The sequence below is a fragment of the Enhydra lutris genome, unplaced genomic scaffold (genome assembly GCF_002288905.1).
Source record: "Enhydra lutris kenyoni isolate GAN:26980312 unplaced genomic scaffold, ASM228890v2 scaffoldscaffold55, whole genome shotgun sequence".
NCBI classification, from domain to species: domain Eukaryota; kingdom Metazoa; phylum Chordata; class Mammalia; order Carnivora; family Mustelidae; genus Enhydra; species Enhydra lutris.
In genome coordinates, this window is record NW_019154139.1 from 8,772,989 (window position 1) to 8,795,434 (window position 22,446).

The following is a 22,446-nucleotide window of genomic DNA, read 5'->3' on the forward strand; positions in this document are numbered from 1 at the left end:
AAGATGTACCATTTTAAAGATCAGCTATAACATTAAAAATAAAGAAGAAGAGGTTACTCATAAAGGGAAAGGGGAATAAAGTGGAGAGGATAAATAGAAGCTAGGTTCCTTTGATTATACAATGGTTTCAGATTTATTATTGAAATCCTGGAAATATTTTTGCATAATTATAAAACAGTATTTTTTTTAAAGATTTTATTTATTTATTTGACAGAGAGAGATCACAAGTAGGCAGAGAGGCAGGCAGAGAGAGAGGAGGAAGCAGGCTTCCTGCTGAGCAGAGAGCCCGATGTGGGGTTTGATCCCAGGACCCTGGGATCATGACCTGAGCTGAAGGCAGAGGCTTTAACCCACTGAGTCACCCAGGCACCCTATAAAACAGTATTATACTAAAGAAAGTAATCCTTTAAAATGTAAAATAAAATTAAACAAACGTTCATTGCATTCAGTTGGTGTTTTTATTCTAAGATGTTGGTATTTTTGACCCAAGATTATTGTGAGTATAATGTGGAATGAATCAAATGAGTATCATCTTTGTATCAGCTTTGGTGCCCTTGAGAACTGGGATTCTTGGCATGAGGGAAAGGAGATATGAATTTAAGATAGAAGAGACTGTCATGACCTCACAGACCTGAATTGGATTGAAGGTATATCAGTATAAACTCATGAGGATCTTATCTGAAATCTTTTGGAAAATAAACTTCTAAATTTTTCATCGTCAAGAGGAAGTCTCACAGAAAGTGTTAAAATGCATAGAATTGAATGAGAAGACAGCACAACATATCAAAATATGTGAGACACAGGTAAAATAGTGGTGGGGAGGAAATTTATAGCACTAAATGCTTGTATTAGAAAAGAGAAAAGGTATAAAATCAATAATTTAAGTTCCTTTGAAAAAACTAAGAAAAGCAAAATAAACCTACATGAAACAGAAGAAAGAAAATAAAGAACAGAAATTAGTGAAATTGAAAGCAGGAGAACTGTTAATAGGTGAATGACATAACAAAATCTAGTTCTTTGAAAAATATAAAACTGATAAACCTCTAGCAAGACTGATGAAGAGAGAAGACCCAGGTTACTGATATCAGGATGAAATAGGATATTCCTGCAGTTCCTGTAGCTATAAAAGGATAATAAAGAATTACTGCCAGCAACTCTATGCTCATAAATTTGACAATTTGAAGAACTAGAACAATTTCTCAGAAAGCACAAACTACCAAAATTCAAAGAAGATGAAAAAGAACCTGAATAGTTCTATAACCATTTTTTTAAGTGAATTTGTAGTATCAGTCTCCTGAAAAAGAAATCTCCAGGCCCAGATGGTTTTACTGGAGAATTCTATCAAACATTTAAATAAGAATTGACACTATTTTCATACAGAGGTCTTTCAGAAAACAGGAGGGAATGCTTCCCAGTTCATTTTATGAGGCAAGTATTATTCTGCTACTAAACCCAGAAAAAGACACTACGAAGTATATATATATATATATATATATATATATATATATATATATATATATATAATATATATAATATAGACTAGTATCTCTCATGAAATTAGATGCAAAAATCCTCAAAAAATTTTACCCATCGACTCCAGCCATGTATTTAAAAAAAATTACACACCACGGGACGCCTGGGTGGCTCAGTTGATTGAGCCGCTGCCTTCAGCTCAGGTCATGATCTCGGCATCCTGGGATCGAGTCCCACATCGGGCTCCTTGCTCGGTGGGGAGCCTGCTTCTCCCTCTGCCTCTGCTGCCACTCTGTCTGCCTGTTCTCTCTCTCTCTCTCCGGCAAATAAATAAATAAAATCTTTAAAAAAAAAAAATTACACACCAGGTCTAAGTGGGATATAATCCAGGTGTGGCTCAACATTTGAAACCCAGTCGATGCAATTCATCATATCAACAAATTAAAGAAGAAAAATCATAGGATTTTGTCAATTGATGCAGATGAGCATTTATTAACAAAATTCAACACCCATTTATGATAACTCAGCAACTAGAAATAAGGAATTTCCTTAGTTTGATCAAGATAACCTACACAAAACCTACAATAGCATCATTCTTAGCAGTGAATGCTTTCCTTTCAAGATCAGGAACAAGGCCAGGACTTACTCAACATAACACTGGAAGTTCCAGCCACTGCAACAGAAAAAGGCATGGAAAATAGGAAAAAATTAAATTGTCCTTATTTTCATATAGTCTGCATAGAAAATCTCAAAGAGATGACAGAAACAAACTTCAGGTGCCTGGTTGGCTGAGTTGGTTGAGCATCTGATTCTTGGTTTTGGCTCAGGCTTGTGCTCGCTCTAAAATAAATAAATAATTCTTAAAAAACAACAACAATGACAACAAAAAGCCCTCATAGAACCAGCACGTGAATTCAGTAGGGTTGTAGGGTATAAGATCAACATACATAAAGAAGTTAACATTTTTATGTCCTAAGAGTGAACATGTTGAAACTGAAATTAAGACACATCCAATTTGCAGTTAATGCTCCAAAATGAAATCCTTAGGTATAATTGTAACAAAACATATGTAGAATCAGTATGCTGAGAATGATAAAATACATAATTATAAAATACTGATGAAGGAACTTAAAGACTAGTCAAACATACCATGTTCATGGGTTGAAAGACTTGTCATAATAAAGATGTCCCTAATTACTCTATAAGTTTAATGGAATTCCTGTCAAAATTCCAGCAGTTTTTTTTATACACAGATAACAAAGTTATTATAAAATTCATATGGGAAGGCATAGGCCCTAGAATAACTAAAACCATCTGAAAAAGAAGAATAAAGTGGAACTAATCACGCTGCCTGATATTAAAGCCTATTTCATAGCTATCATAATCAAGAGAGTGTGGTATGAGTGGAGAGATAGATACCTAGGATAGAAAACCAAAAAAGACCCACACCAATATGGCCAGTTGATTTTTAACAGAGGAATCAAAGGAATTCAATGGAGGAAAGATAACCTTTTCAACAAATGTTGTTGGAACAACTGGACATTCATAGGCAAAACCATGAACCTCAATGTAAACCTCATAGAAATTCAGTCCAAGTGGATCATGGACTTAAATGTAAAATGTAAAACTATCAAACTTTTTAAAACTACTGGAGAAAAATCTTTGGGGTCTAAGGCTGGCCAAAAAACATGATCCCTAAAAGAAAAAAAGTTAGACTTCATCACACAACGGTATAAATACAAGAGAAAATATTTGCAACCCACATATCCAGCAAAGGACTAATATCTGGAGCATCAAAACAAAACAAAACAAAACTTCTTGGGGTCCTGCCTGGCTCAGTTGGTAGAACATGTGACTCTTAATCTCAGGGTCATGAGTTTAGGCACCATGTTGGGCAGGGAGCCTACTTTTTTAAAAATTAAAAAAACCCCTCAAAATCCTAACAGTTAAAAACCAAACAATCCAACTAGAAAATGGGCAAATGACAAAAACTGTCATTTCAGCAAATAAAGATGGTAGATAAGCACATGAAAAGATGTTCAATATCACCTGTTAGGAATATGTAATTTTAAACACATAATGAAATATAGGGGTACCTGGGTGGCTCAGTGGTTTAAGCTTCTGCCTTTGGCTCAGGTCATGATCTTAGGGTCCTGGGATCGAGCCCCATATCAGGCTCTTTTGCTCAGCGGGGAGCCTGCTTCTCCCTCTCTCTCTGCCTGCCTCTCTGCCTGCTTGTGATCTCTCTCTGTCCAATAAATAAATAAATATATAAAGTCTTTAAAAAAAATAAACACATAATGAAATATCAAAGTGGCTAAAATAAAAAATAATGACAACACCAAGTTTTGGCAGACATGTGGAGAAATTAGATCACTCAAATATTACCAGTGGAAATGTAAAATTGTGTAACAATTTTGGAAAATAGTTTGGCAGTGTCTTAAAAACTAAACATGCAACTACCACACAACCTGGCAATTGCAATACTTAGGCATACATCCCAGTGATGTGAAAATTTATTTTCATACAAAAACCTGTACATAGTGTTAACAGCAACTTTATTTATAGTAACCAAAATCTGGAAACAATCCAGATTTCCTTTGACAGGTTAAACAAACTGTGATACATCTATACCATGGATACTACAGAGCAATAAAAAGGAACAAGTTATTAATAAATGAAACAACTTGGATGAATTTCTGGGAATTATGCCAGGTGAAAAAAGCCAATTCCAAAAGGTTATATCCTGTAGGATTCCTTTTATATAACATTCTTCAAATGTCAGAATTACAGAAATGGAGAACAGATTAGTAGTGGTGGGGGGCAGGCTATGGTAATAAAAAAGTATCAGGAAGGATCTTTATGGTGAAGAGAATGTCCTCTATTTTGACTGTATCAATGTCAATATCCTGGATAATATTGTACTACAGTTTTTAAGATGTTACCTTTAGGGAAAACTGGGTGAAGGATACACAGGGTCACTCTGTACTATTTCTTACAACTGAATATGAATCAACAATGATTTTAAGATGAAAATTGAAAATATAAGAAGTGGCAAATCATTTGGAAAATGGTTTGGCAGTTTCAATGAAGTTAAAAGCTAACCTATCCTATGACCTAGCCATTCTAGTTCTAGTTCATTCTAGTTCTGTGCAAATATCCAGGAATAATGAGTACATTTGTCCATAAAAATATTTGAATAAGAATGTTCATAGTAGCTTTATTCGTAACAGCTGAAATTTGGAAACAGTCCAAATGCCCATATGGAGGAGAATGGATAAACAAATTGTGGTATATTCATACAATGGAATACTTCTTATAAAAAAAAAAAAGGAACTGATACACACAAAATACAGATAAATCTCACAAACATGTTAAGCCATGGGAATCAGATACAAAAGAGTACATACTATATGATTACATTCACAGGAAGCTCAAGAACAGGCAAACTCCTTGATTACGGTAGAAGGTAGAATACTGTGTACTGGTAGCAGGGGAATGGTGTCAGCTGGAAACGAGCTGGAGGAACTTTCTGGAATGACAGAAATGTGGCTACACAGGTATACACAAAATGTTAAAACTCATTGAGCTCCACACTTAAGGTTTATGCATTCTATGTTAATTATACCTTAAATAAAGTACTGTGGAAGAAATCTCTGTTCATGGGGGGGAAAGACATGTCAACTGATTCCACTGCATACTTTATTTGAATCCTCTCTTAGACAAGCTATAGAAAAACCTACTTACGGCACTTAGGAGAAATTGAAAAGATGAGTTTCTAACTGATGACATTAGGGAGTTGTGAAGTTTCTAGGTATAAAATAATAATCACTGTTAAAGAGTTTGTCATTTCGAGAGATATACTGAAATAAGTGATATATCTAGGATTTGCTTCACAATAAAACAGATGAGGAGTGGGAGGATATAGATAAAACAAGACTGGCCATGCATTGATTTGTTTAACCTGCATGGCTGGATTATCATCTGTTTTTTTACTCCATGATAAAAAAGGTAAAGTTTTAAAATATGAATAAAAGATACACATGGGTAGCTTTATTATTGCCAGTAGAACAGAAAAATCCTCTTCTGAGATAGCTCAAGGGCTGATGGGGACAGTTAATGCCTCAAAGAGAATCATGGCTTGCCTGCACCAGCTATCTTCATGAAGGAGTGAGGATCTCCAAGGGTAGAAAACCACCCTGTACCCAGTGGACACTGAGTGTATAGCTAACTTATATTTGAGTTCTTTCAATTAAAATGTGTTTATGTTAGCACATATAGACACACTGTGGCTCCATAAATTGTCCACCTACTTTAACAAATTGAAGCACTGGGATCAATTACTTTTTTCAACCTTCATGTGCTCTCCTGTTTTCTCTAAGGACCTGATGTTATTTTATGAGGATGAGCCAAAGCCACTTTTGCCGACAATTCCTCCTTCCATTATCTCGTCAACTAAATGGCTGTCAGAAGGGCCAGCAGACGTTTGTAACCTCTGGGACGCAGGTAAATTGGTTAAAAGATTAGAAAGGTGACTCAGAAACATGAATAAGAAGCATTGGACAGGAATTGCTTTTCATCAGATTTTATTTTGTGAAATACAGCAGCAATGGCCTTAATTTAACTTCGATAATGAGGGATGAGACTAGCATGGATGAATTCAACCCACACATGATCCTGTAATCTTAATTAACATTTGTTTCAGTGGGGGTTTAGTCCCTCTATTTTGCTTTTTTCCTTTTTCATTGTGTCGAAAATTATTAACTGCAAACCTCAAATCTCTTATGAATGGTTTTAAATGCAGAAAAATTAGAGTTCCTTTTTTCATTTGTGTTAACTTCGCTTTGATAAAGAGTTTAAATTGTGACATTTTTCATAAGCAAGCATTGGACCAAAATGTGAAAAGCAAGATGTACGGCATCCCACAAATTGGCTAATCACCTCTTGAATAATTAGCATTAGAGAAAGTATGGTATAAAATGATACAAACTGCCCCTTCAATAAATGATATATCCATTTTCACCTGGGCTTGGCTGCTACTCGGGCTCTGATTGATTCACACTGGAGCCACTCCGTACTGTCCCTGTTCTTCAGAAACTCAATTTTTAATACATCCTTCCTCTTGCTTTTCTCAAAAAATAGGACTCAGGACCCTCTGCCAAGATGAAAATGAAACATTCTCGTTAGTATCTTTCATCCCTTCATTTATCTATGCTTTTCTATTCAGCCAGGCATCCTTTCCCTCACTGCAGAGGTCGCTCCTTATGTTTCGAGTTTCATCTGCTCCCTCATCTTTAGGCCACGTGCTGTGATTTCCTCCTCCTATAGATCCCCAATATCCAAAATATAAGAACTGTAGTCGATTAGAATAGATTTCTTTTACGGGTTCACGTTTATATAATTTTCTTATAAAACTCGTCATGAGAATGATGAGGATATTTCAATAAACACGGAACACGGAGTTGTGGGTTATGGTGATATTTGTAGTACAAGGATGGTATAATTACTCACATGGATAATTCGTTATAAGTGCTTACCATTTTCAAGACAGCTTGCTCCGTATTCTTAGAATACGCTTTATGTCAACTGATCCAGATCCAGAAGCTTGAAAGAAGAATGGTAAGGAAAACGTTTTTTGTGATCTAATGTCCCCTCATAGTCCCCCACCCCCAACATTTTAAAAATAGGCTTCATTTTTTAAAGCAGTTTTAAGTTCACAGTAAAATTGAGTGGAAGGTACAGAAATTTCCCCACATACGCCTGCCTCCAGACAAGAACAACCTTACATCTGCTGCAGTCAGTGAACCTACGTTAACGCTTTCATTGCCCAAAGACCATGGTTTCCATTAAGGATCATTCTTCGTGTTGTGTGTTCTGTGGGTTTGGACAAGTGTCTGAAGACATGTATCCACCACTACAGTATCATACAGACTAGTTCACGGCCCTGCCAGGCTCCTTGTGCTCTGCCTGCCGTTCCTCCCTTCCTCCTAACCCCTAGCTGCCGCTGATATTTTAACTGTCTCCATAGTTTTGCCTTTTCCAGGAAGTCCTATAGCTGAGCTCACACAGGATGTGGCCTTTTCAGACTGACTGCTTTTATTCAGCAGCACGCATTGAAGGCTCCACCATGTCTTTCATGGCTTGATAGCCCCTTCCTTTTTAGTGCCGAATGGGATATACCAGGGTATTTACCCATTCACCTGCAGAAGAACATCTCGGCTGTGTCTAAGTTTGGGCACATTTAAATGAAGTTGCTGTGAATATCCGAGGGCACATTCTCGTGTGGAAATAAGTTTCCCCTGCCAACAGTGCCATACAAGTGAAATGGCATGTAAATGAGCCTAAGAGGCAGCCCTGAAGAGGAAAAAAGTCACAAAACATATTGAGTGAAGGATAATTCCACCATGTTCCTTGGTTGGAACTCATCTTGATTGGAGGAGTTTTCCTACTTTTGAGGCTTCCTTTTCTCCCGCTGTTCCTTCACACCAATCTTAGAGGTATCTTGCTAAAGTGCAGGTCTACGCATTTCACTTCCCAGCTTAAAAACTTTCCACAGTTTTCCACGCCAATAGGATGTCTAGTTTTTTCATGCTGTCATAGGAGACTTTTCATGGCCTGGTCCCCGCCAACATTTGTGACCTCATCACCCGGTACTGCCAACATTCGCATTGCTCTGCAACGTTCTGTTGCTTGTGTAGTTTCTTCTCCTTAGAAAGTCTTTGTTCCAGTTACTTCAGCAGCTGTGTAACACATTGCTCTCAAACTTTGTGGCATAAAATAACCATTTATTCTGCTCATGGATTCTCTGGGTCAGGAATTAGGACAGGGCACAGTGGGGATGACTTTTCTCTGCCCCATGACGTATGTTTGGGCCTCAGCCCGAGAACACAAAGCCTGGGGACGGGAATCATCTGAAGGCGCATTCACTCATGTGTCTCGTAGTTGGTGCCCACTATCGGCTGGGGGCCTCAGTTTCTCTCCACATGAGCCTCTTCATGTGGTCTCTCCACATAGGCTAGTTTGGGCTTTGTCACAGCATGGTGGCTGGGTTCCAAGGGTGAGCATCCGGTAAAAGAAAGGACTGGGCAGAAGCTGAATAATCTCAAAAATCGTGCTGTGATACTTCCTTCCCATTCAGTTCATAACGCAATCATAAAATCTCGCCCAAGTTCAAGGGGAGGGAATGTAGACCCCCCACCCCTCTATGGACAAGAGTCAATGTCATATTGAAAGAAAAGCATACAGATTGATGTGTGTGTTAGTACAGTCGTCTTTGGAAAATACAATCTGCCACAGTCCTCCACAAAGTTATGGATGCTTGACAAAATTCTATTTAAACAGCAAGGCCCAGCTCAAATGTCACTATTGCTATAAAATCTTCTCTACATAACCAGTTTTTCCTTTCACTGTGTTCCAATGAAACTTTGCCTATAACATTAGATATGAATTTATAGTTGTGTATCATTTTATAAGTTTTATCTATTTTTAATTAGATAAGTAATAAGTGAATATACTCTTATTTTTTGAAATTCAAACAATATAGAGTCAAAAATCCTCCTCGACTGTCCCTCACCCTAACACAGTTCCCTCCCCAGAGTTAACTATTATCAATTTGTTGGTTACTCTTCAGGTCTTTTTTTGTGCATTTATATACATACCTGTACCTTTGAAAGTATGGAGAACTGACTTTATTTTGATTTGGAATTTTCTGTATTTTCCTGGAACTTTTTAAACAATATCACTTGGCAATCCTTCAGTGTATGTCGATATGAGATTTACCTATATATTTTTTAACTCCTACATTGCCTGGATATTATAGTTTATTTCCCTGCTGATAGATAGTTGGTGTTTTATATTTTTCACTATTACAAGTGATGGTTCAGTGAATAGCTCTGTGCACATATGTGGGTGTTTCTTTAGGGAGGATTCCTAGAAATGGAATCCCTGGGTCATAACTAAAATTTTCATTTTTTAGTGAATACTGCCAAATAGCCCCTCAAAATATCAGTACCAATTTACACTGGCTTGCAGTTTATAAGAGTACTTATTCACTCATACCCTCACTGGCACTTGATATTTTTCAAGTCTTACATTTTTATCACTTGGAAAAGGTTGCATTGCGTGGTAGGTATAATTTGCATATCTCCATGTATTTCCTCGTCTGTGCATTGCCTGCTTTTATCCTTAATCTGTTTTTCTTTTGGATTGTGCCTTGTGTTTATTTAAATTAAATGACTGTAACGTTTTTATATATGTTGTTAACCTTAAGAATAAAAACTGCCAGTTATTTTACCAGCAAAAGATGGGGTTATTTGGGAATAAAAGAATTGCAATCCAGGATAAACAAGTGGTGGCCAAACAAAGGCAAATCCAAGGAACAAGGGGGAGGTACACTTTTTTAAGGAGAAAATGGGTAGTTGGGAAGGCTGTTATAAGCTAAACGTCCACTGGGGTAAACTGAGAGTTCCAAGTGTAGGGGCTTCTCATTGGCTGAGCTGTTGCTGGAGGGGAGGGGGATAAGGAAAGCGACTCTTCCTCCACCTAAATGGTAGAGTCATGTGCACGTGCAAGGTCAACTCCGGCTCTTCCTGCTGCACCTGCAACCAACTGGAGTGGTAGGGCGTGAGAGCTCCCCTGGGGAGACTCCAGATTCCCGTTTTAGTGAGGGTTCTCCATTACTAATTTCCACTTACTAATCCTTTCTGTGACTTATGTTGCAAATATCATCTTCTAGGCTAGGGACTGTTTTTCAGATTTCTTTAAAGAAGATTTTTGTTTTCTTGTTTTTGCAGAAGTTTTGTTTTATGTAGTCATGTGTATTATTATTTCCTTCCAGAGCTTTTGTTTTTTATATTTTGGTAAATTTATTTTATATTGAAGAATAATTAACATACACTGTTACATAAGTTTCAGGTGTGGAACAGAATGATCCAGCAATTCAGTACACTACCCAATAGTGCTCACCACGATAAGTGTGGTCACCATCTGTCACCGGACAACATTATTACAGTCGTATTGACTCTATTTCCTGTGCTGTACTTCTCATCTCTGTGACTTACTTGCTTTATAACTAGAGGTTTGTACCTCTTAATTCCCTTTATGTATTCCATCCTCCTCCCCACCACCCCTCTGGAAGCCGTCGGTTGGTTCTCTGTATTTAAGAGTCTGTTTTATTGTTTGTTTGTCTCTGTTTCTTTGTTTGTTCCTTTGTTTCATTTCTTAGATTCCACATATGAGTTAAATCATATGGTATTTGTCTTTTTTTTGGTCTAACTTTCCCAAGAAGACAAACAGATGGCCAACAGACACATGAAAGATGCTCAGTATCAGTAACCATCAGAGAAATGCAAATGGAAATCACAACGAGATACCCCTTCACACCTATCAGACTGGCTAGAATAAAAAGGACAAGAAATAACAAGTGTTGGCAAGGATGTGGAGAAAAAAGAATCTGTGTGCGCTGTTGGTGAGAATGTAAATTGGTGCAGCCACTGGAAAACAACATGGAGGTTCCTCAAAAAATTACAAATAGAAATACCCTGTGATCCAGTAATCCCACTACTGGTATTTACCCAAAGAGGATAAAAACAGTAATTCAAAAGGATACTTGCACCCCTATGTTTGCTGCAGTATCATTTACAGTGTTCAAGATACTGGACAACCCAAGGGTCTGTCACTAAATGGATGGATAAAGAAGATGTGATGTGTGTGTAAATATATTCATATATATGTGAATAATATTCCATTGCATATATATACATATATATTCCATCATGTGTGTGTGTTTGTGCGTGTTTATGTATATATATACACATATATAGTCATGAAGAAGAGATCTTGCCATTTGTAACAACAACAAATTATACCCTAGAGGGTGTAATGCTAAGTGAAATAAGTAGAGAAAGACAAATACCATATTTGTGTGTGTGTGTGTGTGTGTGTGTTTTGTTTTGTTTTATAGAGAGAGCACGTGCACATGTGTGCAAGCGGCAAGGCAGAGGGACAGAGGGAGAGACTGCTCAAGCAGACACTCGGCTAAGTAAGTGGGGAGCCCAACTCCAGGCTCAATCCCAGGACCCTGAGATCATGACCCAAGCCAAAATCAAAAGTTGGATGCCCTACCAACTGGGCCACCTTGGTGGCCCTTTGTGTGTTTTATTTTTTATTTTATTTTATTTTTTAAAAGATTTTATTTATTTATTTATTTGTCAGAGAGAGAGAGTGAGAGCGCGCACAAGCAGGCAGAGTGGAGAGAGAAGCAGACTCCCTGCCGAGCAAGGAGCCTGATAGGGGACTTGATCCCAGGACCCTAGGATCATGACCTGAGCCAAAGGCAGTGGCTTAACCAACTGAGCCACCCAGGCATCCCCCTTTGTGTGTTTTGTAGAAGGTTTCCCTTATATCAAATTCATAGTACATATTCACCAATTTCTAAATTTTGTTTTAGTGTTTTAATCCATCTGGATTAAAAGTATTTGTTATTGGTTCTGGATATGATGGGCCGCCAGTTGTCTCAAGAACATTTATTGACTAGTTCATTTTTCTCTACTGTTTTAAAATGACTCTTTAACCTGTACTAAATAGTATCTGTTTAACAACTCTTTTCTGTTCTCTTGATCCATTTTTCCAGTCCTGGTCTGTTTAAATTTTTGTAACTACTGTAATAATATGCCATAGTATGGATGTATTCTATTTTACTTAACCAGTATTATATTAATGGTAACTTAGTTATTTCCATATTTTTACTATTATAATGATGAAATGACATCTTTGTCCCCTCTCAAATAAAGTAGGCTTTTTATTTATTTCATCATTATTTATTATTTATATTATTATTTTATTTTTACAATTTGATGCAGATTCTTTTTTTTAAGATTTTATTTATTTATTTGGCAGTGAAAGACACAGTGAGAGAGGGAACACAAGCAGGGGGAGTGGGAGAGTGAGAAGCAGGCTTCCTGCCAAACAGGGAGCCTGATGTGGGGCTTGATCCCAGGACTCTGGGATCATGACCTGAGCAGAAGGCAGACGCTTAACAACTGAGCCACCCAGGTGCCCCTGATGCAGATTCTAAAATACATTATTCTGAACTTCTGTTGATAAATTCTGTCCAGTTTACAACTTATCTTGTCGTCAAATGGTTCTGCTTTACATGTTATGATTTTGGCAACTTCAGCCCATGGCAAAAATACAGGCGGAAAGTCATTCTGTATAACATCTTCTCCTCTCGTGCCTTCTCCCTCCTCGGGCACTCAGCGGTCTGCTGTTCCCACGGGCCTGCATCGTGGGGGAGTCCTTGCGCCCTCACTGACCCTCCGTCATGGCTCCACTGACCCCATCCCTTTCTTTAACTGCCTGAGTGGCCACTCTTGAATTTTGTGCTCATCGTTCTTTGCTTTCTTCATAGTTTTACCACTTACTTTTATTCTCTAAACAATATCTTACTTGGTTTTACAAGGTTTTCAACTTTACCTACATGGGGTCGTTTGGAATTTATTTTTGGTGACTTCTTTTATCACTCAGTAACACGTTCTTGAGATTCATCTGCGTGTTAACATTGTCATGGTTGTCGTTTGTTTCCACAAATTCTGTACGGTGCTTACTGTATACGTACGTTTGAGTGTGTGTGTTCTGTTCCACTATCATCAGTACCATGGCAAGGTTTTTTGCATTGTGAACAGTGCTGTTCGTGAACATACTTATATACGCCCCCTGCGTCTCATGAAAAAGAGTTGCTCTGGGGCATAGATTTGGAAGTGAAATTGCTGATGGTTCAGTATACATATCTTCAAATTAACTAGATAATGCCCATTTTTCTCCAAAGTTCTAGTTGTCCCACATCCTCACCCAGCCTTCATATTGTCATCTTTGGAAAAAGAAAAATTGCCAATTTATTGAGTGAGAATTAGTATAGTATTTGTTCTAAAAGTTTTTTCAAATAATGAAATGGAGCGTATTTTCGTATGTGTGTAGTTCATTCATGTTTCCTCATCTATGAAATGTCTGTTCATGTCTTTTGGCCACTTTTCTATTTGGTTGTTTGTCCTTCTCTTAATTGATTTGTAGGAATTCTGTTATCTATTCTGGAAGCTAAACATTTCATTTTGTAAAGTTTTTCCAGTCTGTGACTTGTCTTTTCTCTTTGCAAGGAGTCTTCTGAGTAACAGAAATTCTCAATTTTAATGAGGTAGAATTTTATTCTTTATGGATTGTACTTTTTGTATCTTGCTATTTAAATTCTTTCTTGTCTCAAGACCATATAGCCCATTTCTATCAAGGCTAAAATTTTCCTGGTTTTGCTCTCCACAATTACAATTTTAATGGCTTTAGAACTGGTTTTTATGAGTGGTTGAAGCAGGAGTCCGGTTTTACTTCTAAATGGATAACCAGCTGTCCTGGCATCATTAATCGAAAAGTCTGCTTTTTCTCCAATGAAAGTTTGAAAAGCTGCGGTGCTATTTATATCCTAAAGCAAGTTTACCCATATGTATGGATTTGTTTCTGGACTCTATTCTGCTCCAGAAGTTATGTGACTGTCCCTGCACCAAAAAATAGTTTTAATTACCCTACCTTTGCAATAATTCTTGATGACTTTTCCCTCATCAGGAGTGTTTTTGTCTCATTTTGGTCTTTTGCTTTTCCACATAAAAGCTTGTCAAGTTCTTTGGGGGGGGGGGGAAGACCTATTAGTTTTGATGGACACTGCCAGTCTTTACCAGACTGTGTCCTGGGACCCAGCAACAGTAGAAACGAGGCTGAACCACAAATTTAAAGGCACCGGCAAGGCTTAATGGGGGCAACAGCTGCAGCTGAAGGGAAACACAGTCCTGACAAAGGAGCCAGACCTGAACACTAGCCAGCGACAGTTTTAAAGGACCTAAGCCACATGAGGAGTGACATCTAATCCTGTAGGGGTGGGACAGTACACAAAACTGGGCACGCAGGCAGGGTTGGCAGAACAAGCTTCTCCATACATTGTATGTTTCATTTTCATGTTAAGTCTCCATCTCTGGGCATGATTTTTAGCATTATAATGAGCGAGAAAGTCGGTGAAAAGTCCAATTTGGTGACCATCTTGTCTTGGACTAGTTTCAACTGGTCTAGGCTTGCTCCTTGGCTGGTGCTTTGCTAGGCAAGAGAAGTGGTAACAGCTGGCCGGAGTGTCCCAGGTGCAGAGGGACTTGTCCCCTACCATCTCAGATCTTTAAATCAGTTTTTACTGATTTACAACACCACATCATTCTATTCATTTAAGTCTTCTTTAATACGTTTTACAGTTTTCTTTCACACAGGTCTCCCATGTCCTAGATTAAGTCCTAGATGTTTATATATTTTTGTTGCTACCCTAAATGGTATTTTATAAATTGCATTTTCCAACTGTTGATGGTGAAAAGAAGTATAATTAAATTTTGTATATTGATTTTGTAGGCAGTGACCTTGCTTAATTAACTCTCACCAATTTTCATAATTTATCTGTAGATTATTCTGGGCTTTTAATGTTGAAAGTTGTATCATCTGTAATTGATGGCAAAATTGTTTCTTTGTTTATAAACTGTATCCTTCGTATTATTTTCTTACCTCTACTTAGAACCACTCAATGTTGAATGAAAGTGTGATCGTGGGCTTCCTGTACTTGGTCTGTATCTTAAGAGAATTCTTTCAACATTATGCCATTAGGATGGGTTTGCTGGGGGTGCCTGGGTGGTCAGTGGGTTAAGCTTCTGCCTTCCACTCAGGTTGTGATCTCAGGGTCCTGGGATCGAGCCCCACATCGGGCTCTCTGCTCAGCGGGTGCCTGTTTCCCCCTCTCTCTCTGTCTGCCTCTCTGCCTACTTGTGATCTCTATCTCTGTCAAATAAATAAAAATCTTTTAGGGAAAAAAAAAAGACGGGTTTGCTGTATGTATTTTGCAGATCTCCGTTCCTAATTCATTAACGGTTTTCTCGTGAGTATACGTTGAATTTTCTCCATTTTTAGCATCTGTATTAATGCTTGTAGGTTTTTCTCCCTTGAGCTATTAATTTGGAAAGTAGTTGATTTCCAAATATTAAAACCACCTTGACTTCCTTGAATACACTCAATTTGGCTGTGCTCTATTTTCTTATGGATATGTTGCTGACTTTGATTTGCTGGTCTTTCGTTTAGGGGTTCTGCTTCTACATCTAGGAGTGAAATTCACTGGGATTATCTTTTCTAATACTCTCTTTATCACATTTCGAAATCGAGATTTTGCTAGGCTCATAAAAAGAGTTGAAACCATTTGCTCTTTTTTGAATACTCCAGTTTGTGTAGGATTGTTTGTGATGATGCCAAAGTAGCTAAGGGCTTCTGTAAGTTCACTCACACTGTCCCCTGAAGGGCTGCAGGCAGGGTAGGCAAGTCTGCACCCAGAATATATGCACCCCCATGAGGGCAAAGCACTGCTCCCTTTATAGTGGAGAGGTCCGGTATAACCGAGCTGACACCGGGTCCCTGGCTGTTTTCCCTGGAAAATGGTGCCAGGCTAGGAATGTAGCTGTAACCTCTACTCTCGACAGCTTAGGCACTCTGCAGTTGGGTGGCCAGGTCACCCTGGCCAGGAGGAGTTCATGTCAGGGAGCCCTGCCAAGCCTCCATCCCTGCCACATGGTCAAAGCCTATTGGACAACCACAGGAGCGACTAGGAAAAGAGGGCAATTGGCGGCCAGTAAATAGAGTGTCTTGCCCACCTGCTTTTTGAGGACCTCTTCCACAGGGAATGTCCCATGGCAGGCGTTTCTGTGGGTCGTGAATATCCTCACATATACATCCCGACAGGTCCATCCGCATACTTCTTTGTCCCCAGTCTTGTTACCTCTGCATCGTCCCTGGGGTCCTCTCCAGCCTACAGAAGACAAGCACGACAAAGCTTGTGGGGAATGCTGGTGCCCTCGCAGAGTGCATTCTGCATGCCCTGGGGAAGCAGGTGTCCTCCAGGACAGTTAGAAGGTGGCTGAGCATGTTGTACGTAATAGGTCCCGCCCAGTAGTCCCATCATGTGGAAGCTTGAGGTTTCCTTTCCAGGGTGCCAGAGAAGTAGCTGTTGTTCTGAAGGCCATTTCTGAGTCCCATACAGGATGCTCTCTCGCTCTCTGGCACGCGCGCTCTCTCTCTCTCCCTCTTTTTTTCCAGTCCTGCTGAAATGTTAGGGTCTTGGGAGACTTTCCTGAACATTTTACTAAAAACTGACACACCACTGGCACTCCCTGTGCCTTGTCCCCACTCTGTCTTCTCAGTAGCACTAAACAGCCTCTGAAGCACGCACCTATTTGATTTAGTAAGAGACTAGTCTGATGCTGGAATTCCCCAGCCCACCCATGGGTGTCATGGTGAATCCGCCATTAGCAGAGCATTGACGCTGGGCTCTGCTCTTTGCTGCTTCTAGGTATATACTCTGCTTTTCAAAGCAGTTGCGTACTGTGTTTGTATGTTGCTCCTGAATTGGGTGCACTGTACTGGTGTCTTCCATTCTGAGGGCAGTTGCTGGATGCTTTCACATTTCTCCGCAAGAGTCTTTATATCAATCATCAGAGCATTACAAAGCACACTTTGAATTACAGAACTGACTACAGAAATTTGAGAGGTTATCAACATAGCAATTGTGTATTATATGATTGGTATTAAGAAAACCAATTAAAATCTTTTTTAACTTAATTGTTCCCTCCTTTTTAACCTCAAAAATATAAGAAAACATGATTCACACATGAAAAATAGACATAAACGAAACTATTAAAGGCTTCCATTGAAAGGAGTAAATAGAGCAAAATCACAATCATTTGCAGTAGAAGTCAATTAAATAATTAAAAGGCTGGCAGGATATAACTACATTTAAAGATGTCACCTTTTGTTTGTCACACACTGGCCAAATTTGTTCATCATTGTGATGACTAAAAGAAATATTAAGAGATACTGACTTTTGAATTCTTTGTGAATTTTAGGTCAAGAAACCACCCGGCCTAAATCCTTTTCTCCCTTACTAATGAGTCTGTGTATTATAAAAATGTCACATAACCCCACCAACACTCCAAATTAGGAGAACCAGACAATCTAAAGTAAGGTTATAGGTTCTTCATCAAAATGACTGACCTCTCAGACATCTAAGTCCCAAGCGGACTTATATGAATGAAACAAATGACTGTGTATGTTTTTCCAAAAATGAGTAAATTATTTGTGCTATAAAAATATCCCGAATACCTACTACGTGCCAGCCGTGGCGCTGACTACTTGATACTCAGTGATATACCAGATCCCTGCCTTTCTGTAGCCCCCAGCCCAGGGATCAAGTCGAATGGGACAAGTGAGGTAAGTGTAAGAATAGGGAGAGGACAGGGAAGCACCTGGGAGGGCACCTGTCCCTGATTCAGGTGTTAGGAGAAGCTTTCTGGAGAAAGTGACCCGAGCAGAAGGCAGACACTTAACCGACTGAGCCACTCGGGAGCCCTGAGACCAGGACACTTTTGATGTGAAGGGCAGCACGATGAATAATTATGCCAGGATCACAGATGTAACGCTCGAGTCCCTAGGCAAAGGGACGTTGCTGTCATCTGGGTGTTTGTGCCCCCCTCCCCAAATTCATATCCTGAAAACTTCATGCCCGAGGTGATGGTATTAGAAGGCAGGGCCTTTGGGAGGTGATTAGGTCAGGAGGATGGAGCCCTCATGGATGGAATTAGTGATTTATAAGAGACCCCATCGAGCTGCCTAGCTCCTTCCACCCTGCCAGCACACAGTGAGAGGTTGGCAGCCTTCGCCAGACCCTGACTGTGCTGGCGCCATGATCTTGGACTTCAACCTCCAGAACTGTGAGAAATAAATTTCTGTTGTTTATAAGCTGCCCAGTCTGTGGCATTTTGTTATCACAGCCCTGACAGACTAAGCCCGGCGTGTGTGCCCCGTCTCCTGATGAACGATGTTGAGGAGTGTCAATTGTGTCTGAAAAACAATGGGGAGCCTCCGAAGTGTTCTAAGTAAGGACGTGATATAACCTTGCTTCAAGAAGGTGGCTGTGCAGGTGGTGGAAAGAAAGGATCGGAGGAGGCAAGTTAGAAAGAGCAATTGGGTCAAAACAGAATTAGAGACTTCAGACATTTCTAAAATGCAACTCTAATCTGGTCACAACTGTGAGAAGCTCCCTTAGGATGAAGTCTTAGCACCTTAGCACGGCAGATAAGCTCCTGGTTTTCTCTCCGGCTGTACCTGTCACCATTCTCCTCCCCGGTCACATGTGATGGTCCAGCTATGGTTGCTGAACTACTTGCCTTAAACGCCATGTTGTCTCCAGTGCTTTGCACGTGCCCCTTCCTCAGCTGGGAAGCCCCGCCCCTTGCATGTGAATTCATTTGTATGAATCCTTAAGATTCAGCTAAGATACTGTTTCTCCTTGGAAGCCTTTCCTGACACACCGAAGGCAGGGTTACTGCTCATCTTCTGGGCTCTCACGGCCCTCTGTGTGCTCCAGATCTAGCATCGATTCTCTCCTATAATTGCCCGTTATTCCTCCCTGCTGTCAAACCAACTAGACCATGATTTTTTAATTTAGATATAACTGATGTAGAACATTATGTTAGTTTCAGGTGTACAGCCTAATGATTCAGTATTTGTGTATATTGCAAAACGATCACTGCCGTAAGTCTAGTTAACGTCCATCACCAGTACATCGCCACAATTTTTTTCTTAGGCAGAGAAAACCGTGATGATCCTCAAGATTTGCTGTTTAGCAGCTTTCAAATATACAATACAGTGGTATTAACTAAGAGCCCCCATGCCATACATTAGGTCCCCTTGACTGACCTATTTTGTAGCTGAGAGTTTGTACTTTTTAACCCCCTTCATCCATCTTGCCCATCCCCTGTCCCCTCTGGCAACTGTTAGGGTGTTCTCTATACCCATGAGCTTGTTGTGTTTGGTTGGTTGATTGACTTTGTTTTGTTTTTTAGATTCTACACATCAGTGAGATCATATGGAATTTGTCTTTCCCTGTCTGAATTATTTCACTTAGTGTAATGTACTCAAGTTCCATCATGTTGCAATGGCTAGATTTCCTTCTTTTTTATGGCTAAATAATCCTGTGTGTGTGTGTGTGTGTGTGTGTGTGTGTGTGTGTGTGTGTGTCCCGTTTTCTGTATCCATTCATCCGTCAATGGACATTTAGATTAGATTGTTTCCATATCTAAGCTATTGTAAATAATGCCGCAGTGAACACAGAGGAGCAGATATCTTTTCGAAGTTAGTGTTTTCATTTTCTTCAGTTAAATACCTAGACATGGAATTGCTGGATCATACAGTATTTCTGTTTTTAATTTTTTGAGAAACCTCTGCACTGTTTTCCACAGTGCGATCACAAACTTACATTCCCACCCACGTGCATAAGATCCCCTTTTCTCCACATCTCCACCAACGCTTGTTATTTCCTGTCTTTTGCTTCTGTTGTCTTTGCTTTTAGTGTCCAATTTAAAAAGTCCTCACCAAGACTGATGTCACAGAGCTTGCCACCTGTGTTTCCTTTAGGAGTGTCATGGCTTCAGGTCTTACCCGAAATCTTTGAGGCATTTTGAGTTGATTTGTGTGTATGGTGGAAGGTAGTGGTCCAGCTTCATTCTTTTGCGTGTGGCTGTCTTGTCTTCCCACCACCATTTACTCAAGAGACTGTCTCTTACTTGGTTGCTTTGTAGTAAATTAGTTGACCATTATAGGAGCGGGTTTATTTCTGGGCGCCCTATTCTGTTCCATTGACTTGACTATGATTTCTTTTTGAGAGGTCTGTGTCTTGTTCATTTTATTCTCTTCCTCTAAGCCAGTGTTTAGCACATAGTAAGTATCCACTAAATATCCACTAAATAAGTGTCCTTTGAAGTACCCCTAAATGGAAGACAGTCATCCTCGCAGTGTTCTTTCTGTATTTTTGGCATATACTTTAATTGTATCTCCAGAGAAGAGTTATCGTAGTTTTGTAGAAGAGCAGCAGGAGCAGCGCATGGGTGTACTCCCAAATTCAGCGATGAGGTTCACTACCTGCAGAGTCAGCTTTTGAAATGATGTAGGATTTTCCTCATCCCTGGCTGACACTTGATTGTTACATTAGCTAAGGGATAGTCTGTTGAAAAGGAAGAAGTGCTCAAAACACATGAAATTTGAGATCATGTTCAAGGATATAAAGAGAGAATATACAAGAGCCCTGGTGTTGGCCTAGCTTTTATTTATTTAGCTTTTCCTTTCACGTCACCTCAAGTCTGGTCTGAAAGCAGGATCTGTCTCTGATGTGGCAAAAGCTCAGAGAGAGCATGGGTGATTTCTCCTCGGTTTCTGGATGCTGTTACTCAAGGTAGTGGGTTGTAGAGGGAGGAAAGTCTGGAGGGCAGAGAGAGAGAGCTGAGCAGCTCTTTGTGGGGAGGCAAGACCAAGGGATTTCTGAGAGATGGAGGAGCCCCCCTCAAAGGCGGAGGTGGGTCTTATTCATCCCTGAGTCATCGGCATGATATTTTCAAACTATGACCCCCCCCCTCAGTGTGCCAAAAGAAATAGCTATATTTTTTTACAATTCAAGATAATCTTAAATTTCCTGATGACCGAAAATAAAAGCTTATTTTGTTTCCTCAGTCATTTCTGGTTTAAACTCAGTCCATTCAGGATTTCCTTTTCTCCCTCCTCTCGAGGGTGGCATTCAAGTTTCAGAGACCAGCTTTAGCATCAGGACTTTGGAGATGGGCATCTCTTAAAACTGTCTTCTGCTGAGAGGAAACAGCTCACTGTTTTCTAATTGTCTACATCTCTTTCCGCCAGAGTCCACTGGCGACGCAATAGCACTGTGAGGTATAAGGTATGAGGCTGTGTCTGCAGCATCCTCTCTGTCCCACTGGTGACGCCCTCTCCCTTCCGCCGCCCTCTCTCAGCTGATTCTGCAGCCTCCAGGCACTGCTGGATGCTCTCCCACACCTCTCGCACGGGGTAGGGGTCTCCGAATGACCGCCCCAGATGCCCTGTCCCCAGACCCGCCGCCTGCATTACTGTCCAGCTGCTGCCATCCCGGGCCACTGGCATGAGGTAAAGACAGGTGGGGGATTCTAAATGTCACTCACTTTTCCAAGCTCCACCTGGGGAACAAGCAGAACTCCTCTTCACCCTCGGAATGAAAGCAGCATGAGGGAAAGAACGTTTTTTTCTGTTCTCTTCCCTGCTGTGCATGCAGGACCTAGAAGTGTGGCTAGCCAGCAGAAAGTGCTCAAGAAATACTTGGTGGGTAGAGGGATGGCTGGCCTCTCCCTGGTCTCCCCAGCTCCCACGACTGGGCTCTGGGCAGACTCAGGGCACGAGACCTCCTTGCCAGTATCTAACTCTTGCTTCTTCTGTTTGTCTCCTCCCTCAGGGGCCTCAAGTCTGAGGCGTACTTAGAGGGGTAGGGCAGGGAGAGTCAGACTGAACCAATATTCTCCCCAAACTCCCTCTGGGACAAGTTAATCTGGCTTTTGTTTTGAATCAAGTCTTCATCTCTGACCCATCAAGACAGTTCTTCTCGGTCAGCAGGAGCTTGTATTTAGGTGACTGTGCTTAGGGAAGGGCCTTGGGGATTCAGCTTGGGGGGAGGGGCATGGAGAGACTCTGCCTGTTAGTATTTCACCATCAACCTTCTACCTTCAACTTCTAGGCTGCGGTTCCCAGCATGGTGCCTGGCACAGACTGGGTTCTCCGTTCATCTTTACTGAATTGAATACTGGATGAGTCAGAAATTGGTCAGATATTGAAGGGAGAAGAGTGGAAGCTTGTGGGGAGGTTGTCTGGGTAAAGACGGAATGAGATCTAGAAGGAATGCTCAGTATTGTCGAGTCTTTGTTGAAACAGAATTCTATTCAACAAAGCCACAAGATTTGTTCATTTTAATTCTAATAAGGAGTGTTGCTATAATTCTTACTGATTGTAATGCTAGGTTTTCCCTAGACCCCAACTTAGGAAACCAGCTCT

The 22,446-nt window shown here is 40.2% G+C and overlaps 1 protein-coding gene across 1 annotated transcript in view; it reads left to right on the top strand.

The window, feature by feature from the left end:
• The window catches only part of LOC111157446 (ENTH domain containing 1), a 101,622-nt gene that overhangs the window by 49,475 nt on the left and 29,701 nt on the right, over positions 1-22,446 (top strand). The window contains exon 5 of the mRNA XM_022518848.1: positions 5,856-5,979. Within this exon, the coding sequence (XP_022374556.1) occupies positions 5,856-5,979 (124 nt within the window). The remainder of the gene's footprint in view (positions 1-5,855; positions 5,980-22,446) is intronic.